The 27695-nt window shown below is 41.2% G+C and overlaps 1 protein-coding gene across 3 annotated transcripts in view; it reads right to left on the bottom strand.

The window, feature by feature from the left end:
• The window catches only part of LOC142579953 (uncharacterized), a 233143-nt gene that overhangs the window by 166133 nt on the left and 39315 nt on the right, over positions 1–27695 (bottom strand). For 2 of the 3 annotated variants that reach the window (XM_075690640.1, XM_075690656.1), the window contains exons 6-12: positions 25435–25758; positions 13635–14249; positions 12227–12382; positions 9228–9326; positions 3022–3093; positions 2334–2429; positions 1086–1324 (exon numbers count right to left, since the gene is read on the bottom strand). In XM_075690640.1, the coding sequence (XP_075546755.1) occupies positions 1086–1324; positions 2334–2429; positions 3022–3093; positions 9228–9326; positions 12227–12382; positions 13635–14249; positions 25435–25758 (1601 nt within the window). The remainder of the gene's footprint in view (positions 1–1085; positions 1325–2333; positions 2430–3021; positions 3094–9227; positions 9327–12226; positions 12383–13634; positions 14250–25434; positions 25759–27695) is intronic. The other variant, XM_075690649.1, reaches the window with a different exon arrangement.

The following is a 27695-nucleotide window of genomic DNA, read 5'->3' as shown; positions in this document are numbered from 1 at the left end:
TCCTGGTCAAGTGCGACAAATGCAATTTAATTTAATACTTGCTTACCAGGACCCCACCTGTTACTTGCATATGCTGAGGTAGTATGTGCCATTCATAATATAGGGTAAAATAATTGTTCCCGTGAACAGATATTGACATGTGTACTTATCTTTATCGGGCGACCATGTTTCACCGCCTAACAAATGTTATCGCACAGCGCAGGACGCGCCTGCATGTATAGGAAGTTTCTGGAAGGTTATTGATGGTTCCATCCGCTGTCTGTGACCGAACCTTGTGTAATCTGATTGCATGTATGCGCGTCGCGAATAATGTAGAACTTTGTGGAAGACACGCGGGTCCCAGCAATTACTCTGGAACATTCGATGACTGATGTATAAAAGCCAATGCGCTTGACCCATTGATCAGATTTTGACGATCGCCAACTGTGTTCGCCGCTGTAGCCATTCTTTAAGTGCAGTTTGTTTTTGTGGGCACAGGTTCGCCCAGTAAAAGCTAGTTTCACCTTTCACAGTATTGCTACTGTGTTCTTTATACGTCACTACCACGTGACAATGTAATCATGTCATCTATAGACAACTGTAGCACTGGCAAATAATAGCACCACTTTGCACATGCATGTGACAGGAGTTAGAGGCTCTTCTCGTGACTGCAACTTTCAGTTCTGTAAGACCTTAAAGTCTCTATTGCACAACTCATTCTCGACAAGTCAGGTACCCAGCAAACTACCTAACTACCTATTTACTAAGAATGCCTGAAAACACTCTCTTCCCCCTCCCCACATTCTAACTCGTCCCTACATTCCATCCTTATTGACCGACACATGGAATAGCCAGACCACTTCACTGCAAGAGTTATGCCTGGTACTGTGGCCACCACTGGTAGCCTACATAAAAAATGTGAATAGGTCCACTGAACTGCACTCAGTACTACAGCCAGAGAGGCAGCTGGACTGACAGCGGTAACTCTAAGCAGGAATCAGTCAAAAATAAAGTGCTTCTCTCTCTCTCTCGCATAATGTCACACAGATTCAGCGAACTATGACACAGCTAACGTGTTACTGCTCAATACCAGACGAGCTACACACCTGCTGGCGACTCATTTTACACCGGCCAATGCGAGCACTGTCGCATGCAGTCTTCCGCTGAAAAGCATACAGCTTCTCCAAGCGTAGCTCTCTTGTTCGAGCAGTGTCCTCTGTTCTTTGCTCAGCCTTATGCTTCTCCAGTTTCCGACTCAATTTCTGTTTCCTGATGAAGTCACGGACTGCGGGCGCATCATAATGCCGTACTTTAGTGGCTCGTGCAGGTGAATTTCCTCCTGGTTCTGCATGATGCAAAGAATTAACAAGCAGAACAAGAATAATGTCAAAGGTGTTGTGGTCAGTGCAGGGCTTGTGATAACATGTTTAATAACATGAAAAGTGCACACAAATGGATAGCCAATTGTCACAATAGAGCACCACATTGCCAATATTTCTTTTTCTTTTTTTTTTCACAACAATAAACTGGTACTTTTCCTTAAGCAGTGTGCTGCTGCACAATTTGTGATGGCGACCCAGTGAGGGGCTTAAAGATGTGTCATGTAGAAAAAATATAGGTTTAACAGTAAGCACCAATTTTATTTCAACAACCCACTGGACTGCTTCATACTACAAGTGGACAATGCCCAACATTTTCACACAAAGCAAGCCTTAAAAAAAGACAGTCATTCCTGGATTTGCACATCACAGCAAAATGGTGACCAAATGCTATGCAGCTAGAACACTGGGGCATGTCTGTCTACACGATTAAATAAATTGAATGAAAAAAGGCTCCTAATGCTGTGGTTGGCATACAGGCATGCACATACACCCACATACATGCATGCGTACATGCACACACACACACACACGTGTGCATGCACACACACAAAGATGAATAAAGATGCCAATAAAAGTACTCAGCAGTACAGCACAACACATGCCAAAGCTTCAATTTTTGGGTTACTGCTTTGCCAATGACTTTTCTGTCATTATCATCATATGCCATAATTGGACACTATCATTGGATGCTATTACTAGACGCTAAGAACTAATTTGCGTGCTTTTACAGCATGCAAATTAGATGGTAGAGCGGCTGCCCTGGAAAGGCGGTGGTCCCGGGCTCGAGTCCTAGACCAGGACGAATTTTTCGTCAACCGCGAGGCTTTTCTTTCCAGGAACCCGCATGGGTTTCCTTTGTAGCAATTGCTACAATTGGGTGGATGTTTCATTTTCCCTTAATTAATTTTACAGCATGCATTACAGAGATGCACTTCATCTCACTGCCAAATGATACTGAACCCTGACACTTACCCATATGGTGCTGTGCTTTTCTTTTAACACTCTGACTTTTCTCCAAGTTCCTTAGAGCTAAAATCCTGTCTTCATTAGGCACAATGTACTTCTCACCTAGGTGAATACAGGAGTATAATTGGCAAGAGTATACATTTCCTTTTCTTTTTATTGAAATAAATAAATGCTATGAAGTATTACTTTGTACAAAATAATGAATTAAGATGCTAAACCAAGACTTTACTATCATCTGCACAGTTTATCTGGCCACGGCAAAAGAGGCATGAGAAACAGCTCACAATTTGCACTGGTTCTTTGGTTTAGTGCTCTGTATGCCAAGGATGTGCTTTTCTTCATATTTTGCTCTTATACTGTGCAACCTGGTTTCTTTCAGGCATCTAATATAACACACTTCTAAAAAATATATTTTTCGATCTTGCATAGATAGGACTAGAAACAAAGCTACCCCTGGAACTTCAGGTTTCAAGTCTCAGCAAAATGCAGTAGAAGAACAAAGAAGAAAGCTGCTAGTAAGCTGACATTGAGCTCAAACTACAAAACTCCAAGTACTTAGATTGGATAACTTGTCTTCTGAGCCACTGTAGCACCCAATCAAAAAATTAGAACAGAATCCCATTTGAGAGACTAGTGTTGCCACAACTATAGCTATCAGCCACGAACAGAGGGGAAAAAGAAAATCTGAATATACCATAAGCTCCTATAGCGCGAAGTTGCTCCACTTGAGCACGGTCTTTGGTAGCACCATTCCCAGACTGCTTTTCTATAAATATGAAATAGAAAGGTCAACATTTCTTTACCTTTTCTCCAGTTGCACACTTCAATTTTAAACACTGACTTGCTGCAGCCAAAGCTTCCTTTTTTTTTTTTTACCACTAATCTAATAAGTACAGTAAAACCTTGTTAATACGTAGTTGGTGGGGGAATGTGGATCAGGTATGCACTAAGCAATATACTTATTAACTAACAGTGGCAGATGAGCTACAGACTTTCCAGCCAAAAAAATGCGTTAATTCTCACTCAAACACACATGCAGACAAGTTTTATTTGCTAGCAGGCAGCAAAAAAATCTGATTTTCACTTGCTGCCGTGGCGGCTTTGCAGCAATGATGGCATCCTCAAACTCGGCAAGGCCATGAGCCCATTTCTCCATCAGGCCTCGCTTCTCTGTGAATGCCCTCATGACGGTCAATGCACTAGCCGCATCAGATACGGAAGAGTCATCATCCATGTCATCATTCATGATGATCATGTGTAAGCGCTAAAAGCTATGGGAGTAGGAAACACGCCATGGATACCATGTTTTGAAGTCACTATCTGTGGCGACCGCAGTCCAGGAAAGGTCCGTGCACTGCAATTTCGCTATCTATGGTCTGCGTGCATGACATTTCACTGATTCCAAGCTTGTACATGCCAAAAAATGAAGTAAATACTACGCAATAACCATTTGGCATGCGTTAAGCGACTATGGCTTAAACCAGTCAGACAATACATTAAGTTCAATGGCCACAGGGTGGGGGATTCATCATGACATTTCTAACAGAACTATTAAGCGGGTACGTATTAACAAGGTTTGTGAGGATCGAGGTGCCTCCTTGTGCCTCGTCCCCCGGCTCGCACATTGTGCTTAGCTCGATCTCCGGGAACCGCTGCCACAACAGCAACATGGCGGACATGGCTAGCATGCTGGAGCTAACTTCTTGCACAAACTAAAGCCCCTTTAAACTTCGTAAAGAAGCACCACACTTTGAAGAATGCCGCCTCCTCCTCGCGCGCTCTGTCCGAGGCTGAAGCTGCGTCGCTATTGGCCTAATAGCATCACGTGGGCCCTCGTGTCGTGCTTCAGCGCCATTTTCGCTCGAGAAGCGGCTACGGAGTGGCGAGGAGCGCATGTTGGCGCCGTTGCTACGCTTGAGCAATGTAGGTGGCGCCACGGTCGAGGAGGGAGCATGAAAGAGGAGAAATGAGGAGGAGTGAAGGTGGAGGAGGAGAGTGTCGCTACTTTACAAAGTTTAAGGGGCTTTAGTGCAAATGTAGGGTGAGCCTTGTGCAACCCCATCTCCACAGGTTTCACTGCACCAGCTTCATTTCAGCTTGATCATCTACTACAGCCACAACATACATTAGCATTACTCACAGCCACAGGCCTAAATACCTGAAAACCATTGGCTCTTACGAAGACTGGACCCCGACTGAAATGTCAAAATGAATTCTTCATACGTACCATCTTTCTTTTGTGCCATATTTTCAACAGATACAAAGAACTCTTGTTTGACGTGTTTTCTTATTTTATATAACCTATATATAGACCAAAGTTCATAGCAGTAGTAAGCATTACAATTTGTGTGATAAGCACCAATATGACTATTTGCAAACTCTCATTTATTAACAGTTAATGACTGTAAGGGCATGTTGTAACTTTAGAATTGAAGTCAGTCAATACTCAAACCAGAACCGTTTGCTGTAAGCTCACTGCTTTGCACCAATTTCGAGAAGTAGGTACTAAAATGAACTGCTGTACAAGTTCATGTTTCCTCACTGTGAAAAAATTCAGTACAGTAAAATGATAATTGGAACAGCAGTGCATTTCATGGCACAATTTGAGCCCATATTTCTAAACCTGGTGCTAGGCACGAAATATGCTTTGTGTACTGGCTGACTTATATTCATATTACAACATGCCTTCTTAAGTCATTATTAGCCAACAAATTTGCATAATATTGCTAATCATAGAGCCTGTAGTTACTGCACACATTCTGGTGTCCATTGCTGCGATGAAGCTTGGTCAGCAAAATCAGTACTGTCTTGAATTTTCTATCTTTAATAATCAGAGACAGTTGTCTTAAACACATGGCACTATGTACATCATAACCACATAACTACGACAGGTGATCTCCAACTGTTTTCTTGAGACATTTCAGTACATTACCATAATAACATGAAACCCAATCTTATCATTTGGTTTTGTGATCTTGAACAACTGCTTTCCCTTTGATAATAATAATAATAATAATAATAATAATAATAATAATAATAATAATAATAATAATAATAATAATAATAATAATAATAATAATAATAATGTTTATTTCCCATCAAGAAAGATGGAGGAGGCTGCAGGCTGCAGGAAACTGCACGAACAAACGGCAGTTTGACGGGGGCCCACAGCCCCCTCAACAAGGCGGCAGTAAAAAGGTTACAGGAAAGAACATCGAAAACATGCATAGGCACTGAAATGGACACTAGGAATGAACAGAAAAATCATCGAATGAGAAAGACTAGATACCTTATACATAGTGTTGCCGTATTGCAGCATTAGTTATTTTTAAAATGTCAGTGGTACTTTTGTCGTTTTTATTCAGGAGCGTGGGTAGGGCGAAGGACAGTTTTTCTGTGGAGTAGTTAGGCCCGAGGGGTTATAACATTCCATTTTTCCTTGTGATGGGTAATGTGTACAGAAATTTTCTCTTTTAGTGATGATAAGTAGTGTAGAAACCTTCTATTTTCAAATACTTCGCGTTTGAAGGCTAGTGTTAGCTTATAGTCATAAAGCTTTTTACTGGTATGTTTGTTTTTTGAAAAAAAAAACTGTGTATGGCTGTTATATGGCAAGTCATAAAGCAGTCTGAAAATTTTTTTCTGGAGGACAAAAAGTTTCTGTAAGTTAGTTTGAACAGTTGTGCACCAATCCAATAAACAGTAATTTAGATGAGAGTAAAAAAGCGAATTATAAAGAAGTTTGACTTTGAATGGCAGATATGTTCCTAGGCGAGATAAGACGCCAACTACACGAGTTAACTTTGTCAAAACAGTGTCAGTGTGGTTATCCCAAAGCATATTATTGGAAAAAGTTAAGCCAAGGATTTTAATGTGATCAGTTATTTCTAGTGGTTCGCCCTGATACGTTAAGTTTACTGGAGCGTTGAACTGCTTCGATTTCGGCCTAAATATAACAGCTTTTGTTTTATTAACATTTATTTTTGGCTGGTTTGCTATTGACCATATTTTCAGGTTTATAAGGAGGGAGTTTGCTGCACTTACCAGTTGATTACAATGAGGCGCTGTTATAAAAATACTGGTGTCATCCGCATATAAAATATATTTTGGTCGTTGATGTAAATATTAAAGAGCAGTGGACCCAGAATGCTCCCTTGGGGAACACCTCTAATAATAGATTTTAAGTCAGATTGATAGGATTCAATTTTTACAAACTGTTGCCGGTGACTAAGGTATGATTGAATTATTTGCAGGAAATGTCCGCGGAATCCATATATTGAAAGTTTTTTAAGTAGTGTACAGTGATGAATACAGTCAAAGGCTTTAAGAAATCCACATAAATACCAAGCACTAACATTTGTTCTTCAAAATGTGATAAAATAAATTTTTTCTGTTCAAGTAATGCCATTTCCGTAGATTTGTTTTTGCTGAATCCAAACTGTGCAGGTGAGATTAAATTGTGTTTATCAAGGAAGCTGGACATTCGAATATGGATAACTTTTTCTAATCCCTTAGAAAATATGGGTAGTACAGGAATTGGTCGATAATTACCTATGTCATTCGCATCACCCTTTTTGAACAGTACAGTCACTTTTGCAATTTGCATTCTTTTCGAAAATGAGGCACTCGACTAGTAGATGTTAAAAATGTAAGTTATATAGGGACACAGAATGTCAAGAAAATATTTAAATGGACGAATTTGCATAAGTTATGCGTCACAGCTCAGACTATTTTTAAGAGAGTAAAAAACTGACATCACCTCGGATCCGGTTACTGGACTGAGAAAAGCGCAACATTGGTTGTGAGCAGGCATGAAGTCGATGAACTCATTAAGTACTCCACAATTAGAATACTGAAGTAAGTGATCATTAAAGGGATTGGCAAGTGCGTTGCCGGTTCCTTCCCTGCCGTCCAATGACAATTTCCAGATACCTGGTGCTGATTTTATAGGCCTCATAAAGGTATTTAGTTTTTTCCACAGTTGATCACTTCTGTATAAACAACTCTCGAATTCAGAGTAAAGGTAATGAGATCTTCTCATTTTAATCTTTTTGTTTAGCTTATTTCGATATGTTTTATATTTCTTGAGAAGATTCGGATCTTTTGTTTTAACACAACTATGGTAAAGCGAGTTCTTGTAGTTAATTTTGCTGTGCAGTTCGGGTGTAATCCAGGGCTTACGAATATTTTTACCCAGGGTAAACGTTTTTAGTGGGAAATGTTTCTTATAAATATCCGTTATTTCATTTACAAACCTGTTGTATATGTCATCAGCATTTTGTATTTCCAGAGGCCATTTAAAGTCAGACTGCAGTAATATGTTTCCAAAACTGTCTAGACCAGTCTTCGTAATGGGTTGACACACAACGCACTGTCGCATTTTACAGGCTTCCATATTTTCTTTCTGTATCATGAGAATTAGCGGGAGGTGATCACTAAGATCGGATGATACAACTGCCGTAGTGATGTTCGTTTTGTCAATGTTTATTATGAAAAGGTCAAGTAATGCTTCAGTCTTTTGTTACTCTTGTGGGTAGTGTAATTGTATTCTCACACCCATTTGAGGTAATGAGCGTTTCCATTCCTTTTTGCAGATTAGTATTTGCCAGCATATCAATATTAAAATCACCGCCCGAAATCGCATAGTAACCATTGTTAGAAATGAAATCCAGGAATTGCTCATAAAAGTGAAAGCAGTTCGGAGCATTTCCATCAGGAGGCCGATAGCAAACAGAAAATATGTGTTTGTTCACATGTGCTGAGAGTATTTCAAAGTCATTGCAAACAACACAAAAGGAAGCAAGCAGTTCACAATTGACACCTGGCTTTATCAGCAACATAACACCACCACCACCACGCGTGGATCGATTTAACGGAAACGACTGATAAGAGGAGAACATGTAGTTATTTTGGCCGTCTTTACACCAAGTTTCCGTCAACATGACGACATCAAATAAAAAGGAAAAGCTAGAGATAAAAGCGTCAACTTCGGTTTCCCTGTTACACAGTGAACGGGTGTTTAAGTGAAGACATTTGAGGGAAGTTTTGTTATAACTTGCTACAACTGTTCTTACCTCATCAGGAAGAAGGTAACTGCGATTAGCTAGCCATGGTAAACATCAAAAATAACTTTCAGACACATGACATAGACGTAATAGGGAGAATTATGTAGGAAGATCACGTGCACTGCGCACTACAATCACTGAACCACCACTGGCTTTCCGCATCAAAATTTTACCCTTGCTTTCCCTTAGTCTCAAGATCAGAGGGACGTAAGTATGAAACATTCCTCACAAAGGAAACACTAGGACATGAATGAAACCGATGAAGGCACGAAGAAAAGTAAAAAAACTAAGCTACAGCACCACCTCACTTTGAAATCATAACCACAAGTGTTACTGGTGAGGCTATGCACACTGGCTATAGCCAGAGTCAGCTTCTACAAAGCACACTGCAACCTTTCCAATAAGGTCTTACCAATAAGTGGTCCCCAGAATATGGCAATGAAGTAGAGAACACTACATGAACACATTGTTTCCAGCAATTCTGAGATCCCTACTTTATTCTTCTGACAATTAAAAAATCTGAATATGTGACTTCAAAAAAACCACCAAACAAGAACAGCCTCAAGTTAGTCCACATGGCTGCTCACATTGGCCGACCCCAGGTTAGATAAAACCTGAAAGGGCATCAATGATGTTTCACTGTACTTCAATGATTCCAATGCTGTTCAGACAGCTATAGAAGTCTTCGCTAAGAGGCTATGCTGCATACACACCATCACCAAGCATCTATAACTTGACAAAAAACTTCATTCCATGATGCACAGCATGACTTTTGTATATGTCATTTCCTTCATAAAACACAGTATCTCCAGCATACTTCGGTCACAGCACTTACCTGAAACTGCTGCTGCTTTCCCCGATGAAGAAGGTGGGTAGGGGCCATGTATCCTCAAGGCTAAGTCCCTGCCCTTTTTCCAACTGGTCGGTGTGATTACTGCACGTACAATAAATCGGCAATAAGTGAAATGCAAATGAGAACACGCATACACAATACACTGAATTTCCCATGCCCAATTCCTCGAAAGTGCAATGTGTGGTGGCTAAGGTGTCACTAAACACTTCAGCCCTAAAACTCAGTATCCAAGAGTAAATCACGCCAGTGTTGATAATGTGGCAAATATGAAAACAGATACACATTCTATTCATTTTTATCTCCTTCCATATTTTGTTCTGGCATAGCAGTACTTCCCAGAACACAAAGTCCCTTCAAGTCACAAAAGGGGGGGAGGGGGAGTGAAATTACTTAATTAAGCTTTTTTAGTCACAAACAAAGAAAAAAATACTACAAAGGGACTTCATTTTCAAGTAAGATATAAGAAATAAAATATATGATCGTCACCAAAACTAGCTTTTTTCTCGCTGTACAAAAAGGTTCTTCATGCAATCGAGTCCTCTTAAGAATGAACATTGTTCACCTTTTCGGTGTCACTGACGTACCAGAATGCTTTCGCATTTCTGTTCCACCATGTCACTGATGTCAGATAGGAATGCGAGGACCATACCAAAAGAGCATTTGCCATTATCCATGTCATTTTCTCCCTTTTGGATAACCAAAAATAAACCATTACGATTGTTTTTAATTTCAGAGAAAGAACGCCGAAGCTGGAAGTGCGTCACCTCAGAAAAAAAAAAAAATGACACTGAAAGGGTTAACAGGGCAGCTAAAGACAGTGATGGCAGTCCTCTGCCAACATTGACATTTTCAAGCGAAGCTTGTATTGCCTCACTCGTGTCGGCGTTGGTGTTGCCACAGGAAAAAACCCAAGCCATACGAAAATAAAAATTGCTTGTCGGGCTGTGGATTCGTATCGCCAACCTCCAGGCTGCGAGACCACCACACTAACCGATTCAGCTACTGTCGGTTCACCATACGCGACCTTTAAAGCGGGGTTTTATATGCATGAAGTATATGCAGCGCAGGGCACGAGCCAATTACAGTCGTTCCCTCTCTCCGGAAGAAGGAAAGGGTGCCTTTCGCCCGCCGGTTCCTGCCAGTTGAGGCTGGGCAGTTAGATGGGGAGGCCGCAATTTGTTTTTCTGCCCAAGAGCAGGGTGCATTGAAGGAACGGCAGCGGAAGCAAGCCGCGCGTTGTGCGTTCGGCCAAAGAACAGGTGTCGTTCAATGAACGCCGCCGGGATCTCACTCGAGAAAGGAGTCGTCAACGTGCCGACCTCACCAAGAGGGACCGCGAAGCCGAGGCGTTATGACAACGAAGAGCTGTGGATCCCGAGCATCGCTTGTGCTGCTCTTCACAGTAGTGGAAGGGCAATCAATTTTTTTTTACATACATTTTGAAGAATGCAAACATTCTCGATACAAATAGTACAAAGTACCACTTCTAAATGCTAGGTGCACTTCTGAGTGATGTGTGCTGTTTATTGGCGCAAGGGCCAGCTATGGCCAAAGAGTGCCATGGCATATGAATTGCAAATGGCAGATGTAATGTGGCTGCAAAGAGGCCTAAAATGGGTTGCTGTAAACTGTGTAAAATATATAAGCATCAAAATAATGACAATGACTCATGATGTGAGCTATGAGCATTAAAGTTTAGCTACGAAAAAGTGATTAATTAAATGTATACAAGCACTACTGCCTCCGTCACAGGGCTCTTGAAGGGCTGAGGGCTAAGAGGCATGTGCTGTAGAAACTTGTGTAAAAGAATTGTGTGGATGACACCATTTACGAGATATGTGCCATCAAACTTGCGGTAAAAGTACACTGTTGTTCCACTTACTTAACAAAACATTGTTTATGCAATGAAGCACAAAAGTAACTGGAATGCCAATGCATTTCTCTGCAAAGTTAGGGAATTAATTTCTTGAAACTCGTGTCATCCTGAGAATTTGTTAAAAGTGGATCTGCCTTGCGAACTCTCCGGCTAGAATTTGTAAATTGCAATATGTGCCATAAGGTAACTGGTTATAAACCTAATTAGTGAATTTCTGTTAATTACAAGTTATGCATTTCAATTTTTTTGCAAGTAATGCTTGCTTGCCTCTTTCAGTAGACCAGCTCATGGACTAGAATTGTGCTTTCCACAGGCAATTTAGAACATTTTATGAAAGTGTTCGCTGAAACACCTGGTATAAGTTCTACACATTAAGCTAAATTTGTATAAAATGTTATGTTCCTTTTGTTGTTTGTTCTCCTTTTCGTTAGGCCACCAATCTTCCAGCCGTCAATTACTAGTCTCACCCATAGATTTGAACACATTCTCACTGCTGTCCTTAATATGCAAGGCTTCAGGCAGGCAAACTACATTCATATTTAACTCTGGATAGTTAATGCTACATAAGTGCCTTCTACTGGATATATGACAATACACTTCTTCTGGACAATGTCATCTGTAGATGCAAAATTGAAACGCATATGCTTAGCCAAGCTTGATGCATCCTTTAGGGTAGAATGGTAGAAATAGTGCCAATCAGACAGTCTTTTCTACAGTAGTGAAAGGTTTCTGGGAGGCATGGAATTTTTGTAGTACATAAATACTTGTTTCCATGTTTCAGTTTTATTAAAATGTCACTGCACAGAATCACAAATCATGACATAGTGCAGACACCAGAAAAAGAGAATCAAGCAGGATGACAAGTACCGACTATGTTGTTGGTCTATAGTTGGAGTTTGTGTCATCCCACTTGTCTCTGCTGCTGTCTGCACTGCTTGAAGATGCTACGTATTAGTAGCTAATAGTCATTGTAAGAAATTCAGCTTAAGTAAATATACTAGCTTGTAAAAAAACTGTGTAAACAAACTTTCAGTTCTTTTCTACCATGCTCCTACTTTCAAGCACTTGTGCACACTTCGGGAACTATGTTTTCGTATGCTCTAACCTGGTGGTTTCACAGGATGGGCCCCAGCATTGGTCTTTTCTTCAGTCTCAAGACATCCATGCTGAATTGCTCCTGTAGATTGAGCATTTGGCTTATTTCTTTCAACAGCTGTGAAAGGTAGCTCACCAGCACCTTCTGGCTTATGTATTTTGCTTGCTGGAAGTAAAAAACAAGTAGGTATACATCTCATGCACTTAAACTAGGGTTTGGAAACATTGTTATAAGTCACTTCCATGAAACATTTCACTCCTTTGTCACACCGTCACAACATAATTACAGCCCTAAACAAAACTGATAAATAGCATGGTATTCATTGTTGATTCAAAAAGTTGAATTGTTTGCAAAGGATACAAGATAAGCCGCTGGCATAAATATGACTGTAGGAAGTTTTTTTTTTTTTCCAAGTGAAAAGTGCACTATGCTCCAAGTGGAACTACTTGGCACCAAATGCCAGACAGGGACATTTGAGAAAGGGGAATGGATGTATTAATCTTTGAATCTATTAGACCATGATTCCTTATGGCATTCAAAGAGGAGAAAATGGTCAGGACAAGTTCAATACAGATGTCACATGTCTGAGGACTGCGGTGTATCAGTGTATTCTTGTTTGACTACACTGAATATTCAATTTGACTAAATATTCAATTCGCTCTTCTTAAATTATGAATTACTAAAAATACAAGAGGACAGATATGAAAGTAAATAACTCAATAATACTATAACTTTGTGAAATTCTTATCTGTACATGATGACCAGCTAATACTGCCCTGACCAAACCACATTCAGGATGGCTAATTCTCAATGTGAAAAACAGCACAAATATGACAGAAAACAAACTAGACAAACACAAGTGTATACTTGCATATAAACTTTATTCAAACACCCGTACTTTTTTAGTAGTGCTCAGAAAGAAACAACAAAACACAGAGGAGAAAAAGACAGTGATACAGTGCGCATACCTACCCCTGGCACACATGGACCTGCTGAACCTTCTATTTCCTAAACAAATTAATGCCTGCCTTGACAAGCACAATATGACAAGTAATCCTTTGTTGATTACTGAATCGTGCTATACTGCATGTTAGTGCAAGCTTGCCATCAGCAATGCCGAGACATTAGCAAAATTAGAGACAGTGTTACAGGGTTAACTATAATCAAGGCAATCTTTATTAACATCTTAGAACAACACCTATTCCCCCCCCCCCTCTCTTAACAGTTCCAAGGGCTGATAAAACAAAATTTAGTTGCAAGTTAGCCCTACTGTTTTTCAAATCACCTGTCTTTTTGCATTATTCTCAAAATATTTATCAGTGCCAAACCACCCAGCTGTCAGATTCGTAAATATGAGCTGTGCTATGCCCCAGCTAAACTCCAAAATGTAAAAATGAGCCATTAAGGCATTACTCACAAAGCTGTTGAAGTTTCTTTCGTGTGGATGCATCAACTTGGAGAGAAAACCCTCTATATTCCTTTGGTTGAGGTAGAGAGGCAAATTTTCGCTTCCAGACAGGGTCAATAAAAACTTCAGTCGAAGCCAAATCAATGTGCTCATCTTCAGGAAGGTTTTCATGCCTGTAAGGTCCATTCTCTAGCACAGTTGAAGCTGTGCATGGCAAAGGCTCCTTTGCATCCTGTCCCACAGTTTTTCTCTTCTTCAGATATTCGAGATACTCCTCCACACAATCTTGTGAGCACAAGCTTACGTTTTCACCCATTTCTGAGAAAGCACTGTTTCTCCGCAAGGTGTTTTCATCTTCCAAAAGCTGTTTTTCAGATGGCTCAGAAAATCCAACAGCCATAGTCATTGAGGTGTTAGTGGCAATTGTGGTGATGCTGGGTCTACAGCAGGTAGAAGCGTCCACAAGCTTTGTTGACTGTCCTCGTGCGGTAGCTTGAGACGCACGGACATCAACGTGGTTTCCATTGCAATCAGCCTGATGTTGCAGGGATTTGGCTTTTCTGTGTCGATGCTCTGCCACATTTTTCTGCTTTTCAACCAACCTGCGGAGCTTCCTGCTGCTACCTGCACATAACAAAAGTGTGATGCTTTGCACCTAAAGCTTTCAGAACAATGTGCAGAAGCACAAGACAAAACATAAGAAAATAAAAAAAGGCTAGTGTTCAAAAGCAATCTGCAACATACAAGCACAGAAAGTCTGCGGCCATAGCAGGCTGGCAATATTACTACGATTTCATGTTTTACGTGCAAGTATTAGCTTGATTCTGTAGGCTGCTCAATACAGAAGCAAGCATAACATTTTATTCTCAGAGCTGTTTAGCAACATTTAAAGGAGTACCAACAGAGAAATTTTGTGCCTCACTTTTTTTTGCTTTTGTAGACAAGTGCCAACTCCATAATTAGGATAAAGCCTCAATTTCTCAAAACGCCACAAATATTTACAGCACCTTTTATACAACCCGTTCAAAACGGGCATCAAGTGCAGCATGACTTCAGACATGAAAAATGAGTAAAACCTCATTCATATGTTATGGAAAAATAATGCTAGAAAGAAAGCTTACTAACTGGGAAAAGGTACGATCCAAAGTCAATAAAAAATTTGACAGACTAAACTGTAGTTGACATCTATGTAATGTGAAGCGTTGCACGAATTATTGCAGCACAAGGTGCTGACACATGCCGATCAGGAGAGGCCCGAGCGGCTCATCATGTGTTGTCCTTTTTGTGGCTTCAGCAAGCTTACATTTGCCCTCCTCGAACTAGACCTCGGTCAGCAGCTTCAAGCGGGAAATTTTGGCAGGAAGCTTTGACATGCCCAGTCAACGCAAATTGTTGCAGCCTGAGACACCGACACGTGTTAGATGGTGGGGCCCAAGTGATCCAAGACTCACACTGTCGTTTTCCTATTGCGTAGTGTTTAAACCGGCAAAGGGTAATTGAGCCGGTGGGCAATTCTGGAATAAGATACCTACGATGCTGCCGGAGCAAAACATGACGATTACTTCGCGCCGCCTGCAGTAAGGAATGGCAACACATTTCGGTTATTGCCTATTAAAAGCATCCACACTTCCAGAAAGCCACAGAACAACACTGTTCGTTATTATTGCAATAACAATCACGGTGATTTTACATATATGCATATCCAGAGGAATTTCCATACAACAGAGAAGGGCTCATGTACTGTGAATTCAAGTGCAGGGCTGTAGCGGCCATTCAGGTAATTTGCAAGCAGACAAGTGTAGTTTGTATCACCGCTCATTAAAAATGGTTGTTGGCCTATCCAAACATATAGCAAATGTATCCAATTGACCTTTTTTACAATGCACATGCAGTTGCAAGACAATAACGTGTAAGGGGCAGTTGGATGCTGTGCCTGTTGCCGTTTCTTCCGTGCTGTCCTCAGAGGCATCTCTAACTGCACTGAACTCCATGCGCTGTGAAACAGATAGGTAAATAAGCTTATCACAATATGGTTGTCTGCGATAGCCATTAATACAGCATCCAATGACCTGGGAGGAGATTAGGTGGTACCCGAATAGGAAATCGAGTACACGCCGGCGTTTTTACATGAAAGGTGGGCGAGTATTGCGGGGAGCTGCTGCGGCGGGTGGCTACTGTTTTTGTTCGCACGCATCTCACACCTTTTCTTGTTGATGAATGTGATGTTTTGTGGCGCAAAGGCCAAGTATGGCCAAAGAGCACTAGCCCAGTGTCAATTAGCTGGAAATGGAGCGATGAACTACTAGGGGTAGATGTGACGTGGCTGAAAAGGGGCCTAAAGAAAGCCACTGTAACATCGTAAAATATATACATAGTAAGATAATTACAAAAAGTTGTGAGGTTTCCACATGCGTGTACATGTTTCCAAGATATTTACGTAGGCATCCTGTACTCCCTGATTACGTAATGCCTCTGACTGCTGGTACCTCTACTGAATCAAATGCCTTTTCGCAATCTATGAAAGCCATATAGAGAAGCTGATTGTACTCTGCGGATTACTCGATTACCTGATTGATGACATGGACGTGATCCATTGTAGAGTATCCCTTCCTGAAACCTGCCTGTTCCCTTGGTTGACTAAAGTCAAGTGTTGCCCTTATTCTATTGGAGATTATTTTAGTAAATATTTTATATAATACTGGGAGTAAGCTAATGGGCCTATAATTTTTCAGTTCTTTAACGTCTACCTTTTTGTGGATTAGTATAATGTTTGCATTCTTCCAGTTTTCTGGGACCCTTACAGTCGATAGACACTTCGTATAGAGAGCCGCTAGTTTTTCTAGCATTATGTCTCCTCCATCTTTGATTAAATCGACTGTTATTCCATCCTCTCATGCTGCTTTTCCCTGTTTCATGCCTTGCAAGGCCCTTCTGACCTCATCTCTAGTTATAGGAGAAGTTTCTGTATACTGTTCATTATTGTTTCGAATAGAATACTCCCGAGTCCTCAGTAGCAGCAGTCGTAATCAAACTTAATAAGAGGCAGAGATTAAAGGTAGTACAAGCCTACGCTCCAACATCCAGTGACGACGATGAGGATGTAGATCAGTTTTATGAAGATGTTGAATTAGCGATGAGAAAAGTGCAAACTCATTATACAGTAGTAATGGGTGACTTCAATGCAAAAGTGGAGAAAAAGCAAGCGGATGAACAGGCAATTGGCAACTACGGCGTCGATTGTAGAAATGCTAGAGGAGAGATTCTGGTAGAATTCGCAGAAAGCAGTAAGCTGAGAATAATGAACACCTTTTTCAGGAAACGTAGCAACAGAAAGTGGACCTTGAAAAGCCCTAATGGTGAAACAAGAAATGAAATTGATATCATACTTTCTGCCGATCCCAGAATAGCGCAGGATGTATAAGTGATAGGTAGGGTAAAGTGCAGTGATCATAGGTTAGTGAGGGCTAGGATTCACCTCAATTTGAACAGAGAAAGAGTAAAATTGGTAAAGAAAAAACAGGTCAACTTAGAGGCAGTAAGCGTAAAAGCAGACAAATTTAAGCTGGTACTTGCAAACAAATTTGCAGCCTTAGAACAGCGAGATGATGACGATGACATAAAGGTAATGAATGAAATAGTAACTAGGCTGGCTTCAGAGGCAGCAATTGAAGTGGAAGGCAAGGCACCAAGGCAACCAGTAGGCAAGCTCTCCCAAGTAACAAAGGACCTAATAAAGAAACTACAAAGAATGAAAGTGTCCAACTCAAGAGATAAGATAGAATTCCCGGAACTGTCAAAACTGATCAACAAAGAGAAAATAAGTGATATTCGAAATTATAATGTGAGAAAGACTGAAGAAGCTGTAAAAAATGGAGCAGTATGAAAACAGTGAGAAGGAAACTTGGCATCGACAAGCCAAGATGTATGCACTGAAAGATAAGCAGGATAATATCATCAGCAATTTAGATGATATAGTAAAAGCAGTGAAAGAATTCTATACTGACCTGTACAATAAATACCCAGAGGACTGGACAAGGCTCCTGTATAAGTTCAGGAGACATTTTCGATCATTAACCCTTGTTGTGCATCACGGAAGCTTAAGGAGGTTCATTGTTTTCTGACATCTCATTTTCAGATATTTAACATGGGAAATAAGCATGAGCTTAGAGTCTAAAATGATTCCCAGGAATTTATGTTCACTGCTCACAGAGAGGTGGTCTCTCTTGACCATATTACTTGGTAGTGATGTTACAACTCTCTTGTTTAAGAAAAGTATGCAGGTACTTTTTGGTTGCTTATTTTGACACCATTTTCACCTGCCCGTTTATACAATTTGTTTATTGCAACCTGCACCTCTCGTTTGCAGATAGCAATGTTTCATGATTTGAAATGTATCTGCACATAATCGACATACACAGAATAAAACAGTGCGTGGAATGACTGTATACAAGGAATTCATTTTTACAACAAAGAGTACACAACTAAGCACGCACCCTTGCGGCACGCCATTCTCCTGGGTGAATGTTCTAAATAAAGCATTGCCCACTCTTAAGAGACACATGCAGTTAAACAAGTAGCTTTCGACTGTGTTTGACATATTTCCACGGACACCCATCATGGAAAGATCTCGCAGAATCCCGAAGCGCCATGTCATGTCTTATGCTTTCGCGAGATATAGAATCATTTGAAGTAAAAACTGTTTACATATAAAAGCATCTCTGATGCTTGCCTCGATGCGAACAAGGTGGTCCATTGTTAACCTACCTTCTCGGAAACCACACTGGAGGGGGTCTAGTATTTTGTTATTTTCTAGGAAACAGATTAAGCACCGGTTTATGATTTCTTTTTTTCAAACAATTTGCACTGACAGTTTGTTAGTGCTATTGGCCTGTAGCTGCTTGCTAAGAATGGGTCCTTGCCTTGTTTAAGTACTGGGATGACTACAGCTTCTTTCCACGAGGACGGAATATACCCAGCCACACAAGACATGGCATTAAAAAGAGACAGAAGTATTTTCAGTGTTTCAGAATGTAAGTACTTAATCATTTCCTACTTGATCCAATCGTCACCTGGAGCCGAGTTGTTGTTGCAGCAAGTGAGAAAACTGTTAAGTTCAGCTAGGCTAAATAGGCAGTTGTAATCTTCATTTTGTGCACATTTCCGATTCCGGCGTTGCCGCTCTGCATGTTCTTTGAACCTCAGGAATGCGTACACAATGGGATGCATTGGAAATATATTCAAAGTGTTCGCCTAAACAATCTGCCTGATCTTCCAGGTTCTCACCTCAGGTACATACTAAGTGGAGGTGGGTGTACCTCCCGGCCATTTAATCTATTTACCCTATTCCACACTTCCGTCTCATGCATTTAAGAATTTATAGCGGAGATGTACTTCACCCAACTCTCTCTCTCTTAGCATGTCGACATGTTCTTCTACCTTGTGACCTTATTTGCTTAAAATTAAGTTTTTGGCGGTTGTAGAGTCGCAATATCGTTCCCAAGCTTTATCTTGATTTTTTCCATGCTTTTTTTTCCGTTCTTCAATCTACCATGGGATGTGCCGTTTATTCGCCAGTCCGTCAGTTTGATGGATGCATTTTGTGGCAGCCTCAATTATATGTAAGTACGCCACAGCATTGTCTATATTAAGAGAGGCATTATCATCCTGGCTTAAATATGTCAGTTCTTGGAAAGATTCCCAGATAGTTGAGTCAACCTTCCATCGGGGAATATGTGGGGGGCATTCATCCTGTTTTGTTTGACTCAAAACTATAGGGAAGTGGTCACTTTCGTAGGAATTCTTAATGATACTCCACTCTAGGTATGGCATGAGTGTACTCGACACTATGCTTAGGTCTCTAGAAGAGTATGCTTTGTGTGCAACGCTATAGAATGTCGGCTCTTTCTTGTTAAGCAGAGATGTACTGTAGAAAAAAAGAAAATTTTCTATTAGGCGATCCCTTGTATCGCGGTGAGTCTCCCCACAAAGTGCTGTGTGCGTTGAAATCTCCTACGACTACATAATGTTCTGGAAGTTCGACAATAGAGCTATAGAATACTGTCCTGGAAGGCTGACAACCAGGAGGGATGTATAGAGGACCAATTTTAACTAGTTTATCAAACAGTACCACTCTAACTGCAACTGCTTCAAGGGTTGTTCGGACTTAACTGTTGGCAAGAAACACCCTTATCAATTATTATAGCCACAACGCATGATGAGGCGGTAGCGCCATCGCAGTCTTAGTGAAAAATGGCATATTGCCTCAGAAAGCCTGTGTGTGCTGATTTGAGATTCATTTCCTGAACACAGCACCCTTGGACTATATTTACGAAGGAGCTCTTTGACGTCATCAAAATTATGGAGCAGACCCTTAAAATTCCACTGCAATATTTGCGTATGCATATTGAAAAAGAAGTTTGTGCTGTGTGTTTAGGGATTGCAAATTAGCTTACAGAGCCCTTGCCAAGCCCTGTGATGCAGGATTTTTTCTTTTTTTGAGCTATCGTGAAAGTCTCGCCCCTCCTTAAGCACTGGTGGTGCCATCTGGCTGGTTGCTATCTCCATTGCCTCTTGCGAGCACTGGACGCACACTCTTGTGAGCACTGTTTGACTTGAAGGCATCTCGAGAGACGAGGCGCTAGAGGCCACTAGCATGGGGGTTGATGGCCCTTTTCGTCTGGGATCGCGGAGCAGCGCTAGATGCTCCACAGAGGAGGCGGTTAGCATCACCGCCGGCTCACTGTGTGTGGGCCAGACAGCTGCTGGGGGCCATTGTGGTGCTGCCACCTGATGTGCCACTTCGGCCAAGCTGTTGCATGGCATGTGTGATGCCCGCTTGCGTACCTCCTTGAATGACATATGTTTTTTACTTTGACTGTCACAATTTCTTTCTTCTTCCATGACAGGTAGGACTGCAAGTATGCAGCATGCTTTCCATCACAATTCACACAGAGTGGAGTGTTCTCGCAATATTTGGATGGATGTTCAAGGGGACATTTGGGACAGCTTAGTCGGCCTGGAAAGTTCTGAGAACTGTGGCCAAACCTTTGGCATTTGAAGCATCAGAGGGCACTGGAGATATAAGGCCTGGCCCGTTTCTTTATGTACCCTGTCTCAATACTCGAGAGTACCATAATTGAACTGAATGTCAGAATTATATGCTTGGTTTTAATCTCTTTTTCACCAGACCTCATAATTCTTTTCACAGCGATAAAATCCTGGTTATCTACATCAGATCTTCATCGAAAATGACACCACGAATGGTGTTCATACGTAGTATGGTGCGGGAAACGTCACCAAAAGACACAAGAGTAGGTAGCTTTTCATGTTGAATGTTATCATGGAGTTCCAGAAGGAGGTCACCACTTGTCAACTAGGAAACTTTACAACCTCGGTCAAAAGCTTCAGTCAGTGATTTTGCAACCAGGAAAGGCGAAATCATTCTTGCCAACTTTTCTGTTTTCTCATAATGCATTACATGAAATTTTGAAAAATTATCAATTTGTCAGCCAAAAAACTTGAAGACTTCGGAGTGCCCTCGTTTCTGAGGGCAATCATGGAGTTGGGAGAAACTACTTTCCATAGGTATACCATATATAAAATTCTCGGCAGCAGCGCCAGTGACCCACCATGGATCCCAAAGGGACACTGCAAACCTGGAAAGGACAGGCCCTGCAAAGGCCAGCTGTACGGCACTACTATAACCAAACATGAATAACCAAGGGTGGTTATGTCACACAAGGTTAACCCTTGCTGCACGGAAAATCAGAAGTAAAAAGAAATAAGGAGAGGACAGGAAAGATTGAAAGTGAGAGAGAAAGACAAAGATAGAAGAGGAGTGCAGGAAAAGGCAACTACCGATTTCCTCCAGTTGGGTCAGCCCGGAGGTGCCGTCTACGTGAAGCTGAGGCCAAAAGGGTGTGTTGCCTCCACCAAGGGACCTTAAACCTTAAAGGTACAAACACCCAGTATTGGCTTAAACCCCAGGATCACGTTTTCCCCGAACACAGCTAAGCCGTGCATGACTACACACAGGAGGGTCCAACTCCCATGTGCTCGGGTTCGTGGTGTCACAACGCACCAAACGTTTGCTGACACAGACACCTCGCAGGGGCACCTTTTCTTGTTACATAGAATCTCGCGGTTGGTAAACGTATCATATGATCGCAGTTTGGCGACGTACTGAGTGTTGGTGCCGAAAGATTGTGTTTTCAAGGCACACATTAACCAGTAAAAAGACATGTAACTGTATTGCACCATTTCTAGTGTTCTCGGTCATGAATGCTGGCACCAGAAAATTGCATGTGACAGGATCGTATCAATGAAGTACTACTGTGTTCACATCACTGAAAGCGAAGGTCACGGTCACACAGTATCACAAAGATGTCAAGAGTGCGCCAGTCAGCTTGGTGCAGTGGTTGAAGGCCATACAATGACTGTGTCGCTGAAAGCTGCCAAATTGGCCTTTTCAAAGAATGCTTTCAGAAAGTTGAGCGTGCTCCTAGCAGCAGTCCCCCCCAAGTAGACCCAATGAAAGGACGCCAGCTCCGCTGCTTGCTACCACAATGTGTTTGCAAGGTCATTACAACTACCACAGGAATCGTCTAGTCTTGTACTGCTGATCTAGGTTAGCAAATGCTGTACAAACTCCCTGAATTTTTCACAGATGTGCAAGTACTATCTGCTTCAAGGAGTGAAAAGTCATGTCAGTCATATTTCTTACGTAGTTTGTTACTGGGAGTGCTGTCTCCTTTGATTAGCCTTTCGCTGGGTTCTTGTAGATTTGCTCTGGTGCCTGTTACATTGACATCTGACAGATATATGACAAAAACGTTTGCAAGCGCTATAGTGTATGCGCATGAAAACACACATGCATCGATAAGATGTCCAACCGTCATCTCTGCCATGAGGAAATAACATTAATGAAAAACTGCGTCTACCATGTACCCAATTGCAGGTAATGTTGAAAGTGCCAAATGTCTCTTCATCACCCTGCCTATAATGCGAATTTGCAAACTGTGCTTGCAATGATGCTGCTGCACTTATTAACAGCACAAACTGCACACAATATCACATATGCCATGGTGCGTGGGTGGCTTTCTGCAGTGCACAACCTAGACTGTGCCGAGGATGTTTTGATGCGTAAGTGTCGCATGCATTGCGGTGGTGTACCTAGATTGGTGAAGGAACAGTAACATATATGCTGCCAACACTCGCTCGCAGTGTTGGCACTAGAGTACATGAAGTGCTTGCAGCAGAAGAGGTTTGCAAAGCATTGGATCAATACCGAGCCCACCTGCTTCATGTGCTAACATCCCAACCGCCTGGTACATGCCACTGCTGAATCTACGAGTTGTTTTTTTGCAATGACTAAGTAATTTTTAAAAGGTGCCAGTGTCAGATAGCACAATTTAAGCTGCTCTACTTGAAGAGGCGGGCATTACTTGCATGAGAGATTGAAATGCATAATAGATTAATTAACAAAAAGAATAATTAAGTTTTTACCAAATTAGTAATTACCTTACAGCAGATATTGCAATTTATTAATTGTAGCTGGTTAGCATGCAAGGAATATCCACTTGAAAAAAATTCTGTGGATGACCTTATTTTCAAGATATGTGCCACCAAACTTGCAGGAAAAATGCACTGTCATCCCACTAACTTATTAAACAAAATGCCATTGTCTATGCATTGAAGAATGAAAGTAAGTGGACTGCCAATGTATTTATTAGCAAAATTCTGGAATTAATATCTCCAAACTGGTGTCATCCTGAGAATTGGTTCCAATTGAATCCGCCTTGCAATCTCCCTGGCTACAATTTGTAAACTGCAATATGTGCCGTAAGATAATTAGTTAAAACATATTTTTTTAACTAGTCAATTACACATTTTGATTTCTCTTGTTAATAATGTTCGCCTGTTTAAGCAACACAGCTCAATGATCAGAACTGTGTCACCTGCCACATGTGATTTTTGAACTTGCAGAAAAATAACAGAACCACTAAAAAAACTTAGAACATTGCTTTTAAAAATGAAGTTTGTTTCTCAAAACCTCTACCTAGTACAAGTTTCTTTAAATTTTGATGCCGAATGACTAACTGACAGCTTCAATATCTAGGTTGGACCATTTATAGACCTTGGTATGACATTATTTTAATTTTTAGCTTTGCATACTTTTTGGAGCTTGACACAAGCCAGAAAAAAAAAAAAGAACAAGAAACTTGTTCCTTTTTTTTAGATATTTGTTAGTTGCTATTAGCTCAAAGAACGCATCAGGCTCCATGCTATCTGCACTGTAAAGACCGTTGGCATTTTTACTTTCAGACATATTTATCGCCAATAATGGTGCTAAGAAACAGTATAGCCCACACAAAACATAATATTTTGTCATAAAATTGATTTTTTGTGAAGAAACAGATCTGGGCTCACCTCCACAAAACAGCCCATAAAGCATGCTGTATCATACAGGATGTGCGAGGTATTGGAGGCCCAGCTTTGAATTGTCATAGACATTAATATTCTTATTCTACCAGTCTATAAGCTAAACTTTGCCTTCGCCAACCACCCTGTCACCTATCTAACACACTTATTCCCAGGTATCAGCTTCCAATCTGATGCAGGAGATAAAGCTGTATGCTGTTTTAGTACCCTCACACACTGACCACAGCAGACTTTGATATCGCCACCTTCTTAAATGTCACCAAATTCTTTCCTTTTCCAGTGAGAATAATTTATTGCCAACTGTCATCTTTGACAATGAGAAAAAAGCACTGCTAGCCATCAGACACCATTCAGACAATTGAGTTTCTCCAGCAGGTGGAGGCCATGAAAAGTGAGAACCCTGAAAGGCCAATCATGGCCATTGCAGAGCAGCTTCAAGCGGTAGAGTCAACAGGCAAGCTTACGGCACACGATGTCATTAGGCACTACTTTTAAAAAATTGATTTTCTTGGCCCCACCGGGCCTGCGCGACCCAAGAATGGCTGGCTGTAAACACATGCGGCCACATAACGCCCAATATGATGTCCTAGTTCTCAATATAAATCTGCTACACTGCTATTTATAGGATGTGTCACTGAGAGGGAGACTATTAAAGAGCCAAACAATGCTGAAAACTCACTAAAGACTGCTGTTGTAGAAGAACTGTCCAACAGAAGTTATTGAATCCGAGCATGCAGCCATTATCGAAACCATATGACTGAGGCCATAGATGGCTTTATTCTACAGCCTTAGAAAACAACAGTGAAAGAAGCAATGTAGAAAATTTGGAATGAACATATCCATGCTTGCCTGAAAATTGCTGCTATTCAAGAAGTCATCCTTATGTTCTCAAATACCTCACTCACCCAGCATATCGCAGAGCAATTATTGCTTGCCTATCGTATCCACCCATATAATTTTCTCGATCAAAACATCGCAGTAGGCTAAAACACCCTGGCAATTTGTGTGTGCCGGTTTCAAGTATATAAATTGGGAAAATAACCTGTTTATTTACAAACTTCTTGCATGTGTGATGAGCGACTGGCATACATTTTTAAAGAAAAAAAATAACTTAAACAATTACAATTTCTTTCCAGTGTTACAACCACCATGCATTTCCTTGCTAGGAAGGCCATATTCCCAGTGAATATGTAGGATTTTCTCGTTTCAACTCTATTATGCTAGAAGTTGTTCTATGTGTATCATATTATACACCATACGGTAACGGGTTAACTTAATCTGGAACGATCAATAAGATACCTTCAGCAGGCATTTTTTATTATGCAAAGAATAAAATCCTAAACCAGTGACTTGAAACCAAAAAACTTACCTGGTAAAGTCTTGCTACCAGAATTTCGTGGTCCCTGTTTCAGCAGTCTACCAGCTTCATCATTAATATAATGTGCTTTCCTTACATGAAGCCCACTACTGCTTGCATTGTTCTTCGTTACGATGCCACCTACAGTAAATGTAACATTGGCAGCAGTCGTAATGGCAGCCGCCGAGGGAACAAAGCTGCTTCGAGTGCTGGACTGTCGAAGTGAGCGCATGAAGTCCAATTCATCATGGTGCAGAAATGCCACATTTTTTATCGATGATGGCTGCAATGAAACATGGCATTCCTCTGCTGACTGGGCTTGTAGTGACGACAGACCTTTAGAAAGAGGCAAAAAAAATTGTGCTTTTGGAAAGGACTGCACAATGAGAACACATTATTGTGGCAGCCAAAACATGGTCATGGTTATACTGCGCTCAGTTTTACAAACACGATACTAAGGAAGGACAGGACGTGGACGGACGATCCTGTCCGGACGACGGAGGAAGGACGGTCCTGTCCTTCCTTAGTATCGTGTTTGTAAAACTGAGCGCAGTATAACCATGAACGTTCACCAACTAGCCCCCTTCATTGCTTTACTAAAAGCCAAAACATGCTAAAATGCACATGCAGCTGTAAAGATTTTTACTGGCAATCAAACATAAGGCTCACAGGCTTCTGTATATATATACTTCCATAAAAGACTTGAGCACCTTATACACTAATATTAAATAAAATTCTGGGTTTCTACATTCCACAAAAATGATGTGATTACGAGACATGCTGTAGTGAGGGACTCTGGATGAATTTTTTATCGCCTGGCATTTTTTAACATGTACCTATATCCAAATACACAATCGTTGTTATTCGCGGCCATTGAAATGCTGCCACCATGGCCCACATTGAACCCGCAACCTTGAGCTCCCCAGTGCGATGCCATAGCCACTTTGCCACAGCTGTGGATCACCTCATTCACTGTGCATCTGCAACAGCAGCAGCTTAACCCTCAACACTCCCCCATAACTGTGCATAACGGAACAATAAAGTGCTATACTTTTAAAATACAGATAGGACAAATGACTCAACATCTCAACTATAAAGGATGGCAAGTGGTTAGTGGTTGTGGTATAGCAGTTTCATCACACTGAAATCTATGAGTGAACTACAAGGTTAAACACTAAAAGCATCAACTACAGGTAACCCCTCCTTGCCTGTACTCATCTTCATCACCCTATTCTATGTCCACTGCAGGATGAAGGCCTCTCCCTGCAATCTCCAATTACCTCTGTCTTGCACTAGCCGATTCCAACTTGCACTTGCAAATTTCCTCCTTTCATCACCCCACCTAGTTCTTTGCCGTCCCCGACTATACTTCCCTTCCCTTGGCACCCATTCTGTAACTCTATGCATTACATGGCCTGCCCAGCTCCATTTTTTTCTCTTAATGCCAACTAGAATATCGGCTATCCCCGTTTGCTCTCTGATCCCAACTGCTCTCTTCCAGTCTCTTAATGTTACGCCTTGCATTTTTCACTCCTTCACTCTTTGCGCGGTCCTTAACTTGTTCTCAAGCTTCTTTGCTAACTTCCAAGTTTCTGCCCCATATGTTAACACTGGTAGAATGCAATGATTGTAGTTTTCTTTTGAACAAAAGTGGTAAGCTCCCAGTCAGGATTTGGCAATGCCTGCCGTATGCATTCTAACCAATCTTTATTCTGTAAATTTCCTTCTCTTGATCAGGGTCCCCTGTGAGTAATTGACATAGATAAACGTACTCGTGTACAGACTCTTCCCTTGCCAGGCCTATTGAACATTAACTTTGTCTTCTGCATATTAATCTGCAACCCCACTCTTACACTTTCTCAATTAAGGTCCTCAATCATCTGTTGCAATTCCTCCCCCTCAATTCTAACAATTGCTATGATTAGGTGGATGTCTCATTTTCCCCTTTATTAATTACTTCCCTCCACCTTGCGAGTTTCTGCAGAACTATTACGTTGTCCCCTGTGTTGCTGAACAGGACAATGTCATCTGCAAACCAAAGGTTGTTGAGATATTTGCCGTTGATCCTCACTCCCAAGCCTTCCCAGTTTAATAGCTTAATTACTTCTTCCAAGCATGCACTGGAGAGATTGTCTCCTTGCCTGACCCCTTTCTTTATAGGTATCTTCCTACTTTTCTTGTGGAGAATTAGGGTAGCTGTCGAATCTCTGTAGATATTTTCCAGGATATTTACGTAAGCCGTCTGTACGCCTTGATTACGTAATGCCTCTATG

This window comes from Dermacentor variabilis, chromosome 1 (genome assembly GCF_050947875.1).
Source record: "Dermacentor variabilis isolate Ectoservices chromosome 1, ASM5094787v1, whole genome shotgun sequence".
In the NCBI taxonomy this organism is placed as follows: domain Eukaryota; kingdom Metazoa; phylum Arthropoda; class Arachnida; order Ixodida; family Ixodidae; genus Dermacentor; species Dermacentor variabilis.
This window is presented reverse-complemented; position numbering and strand designations above follow the sequence as displayed.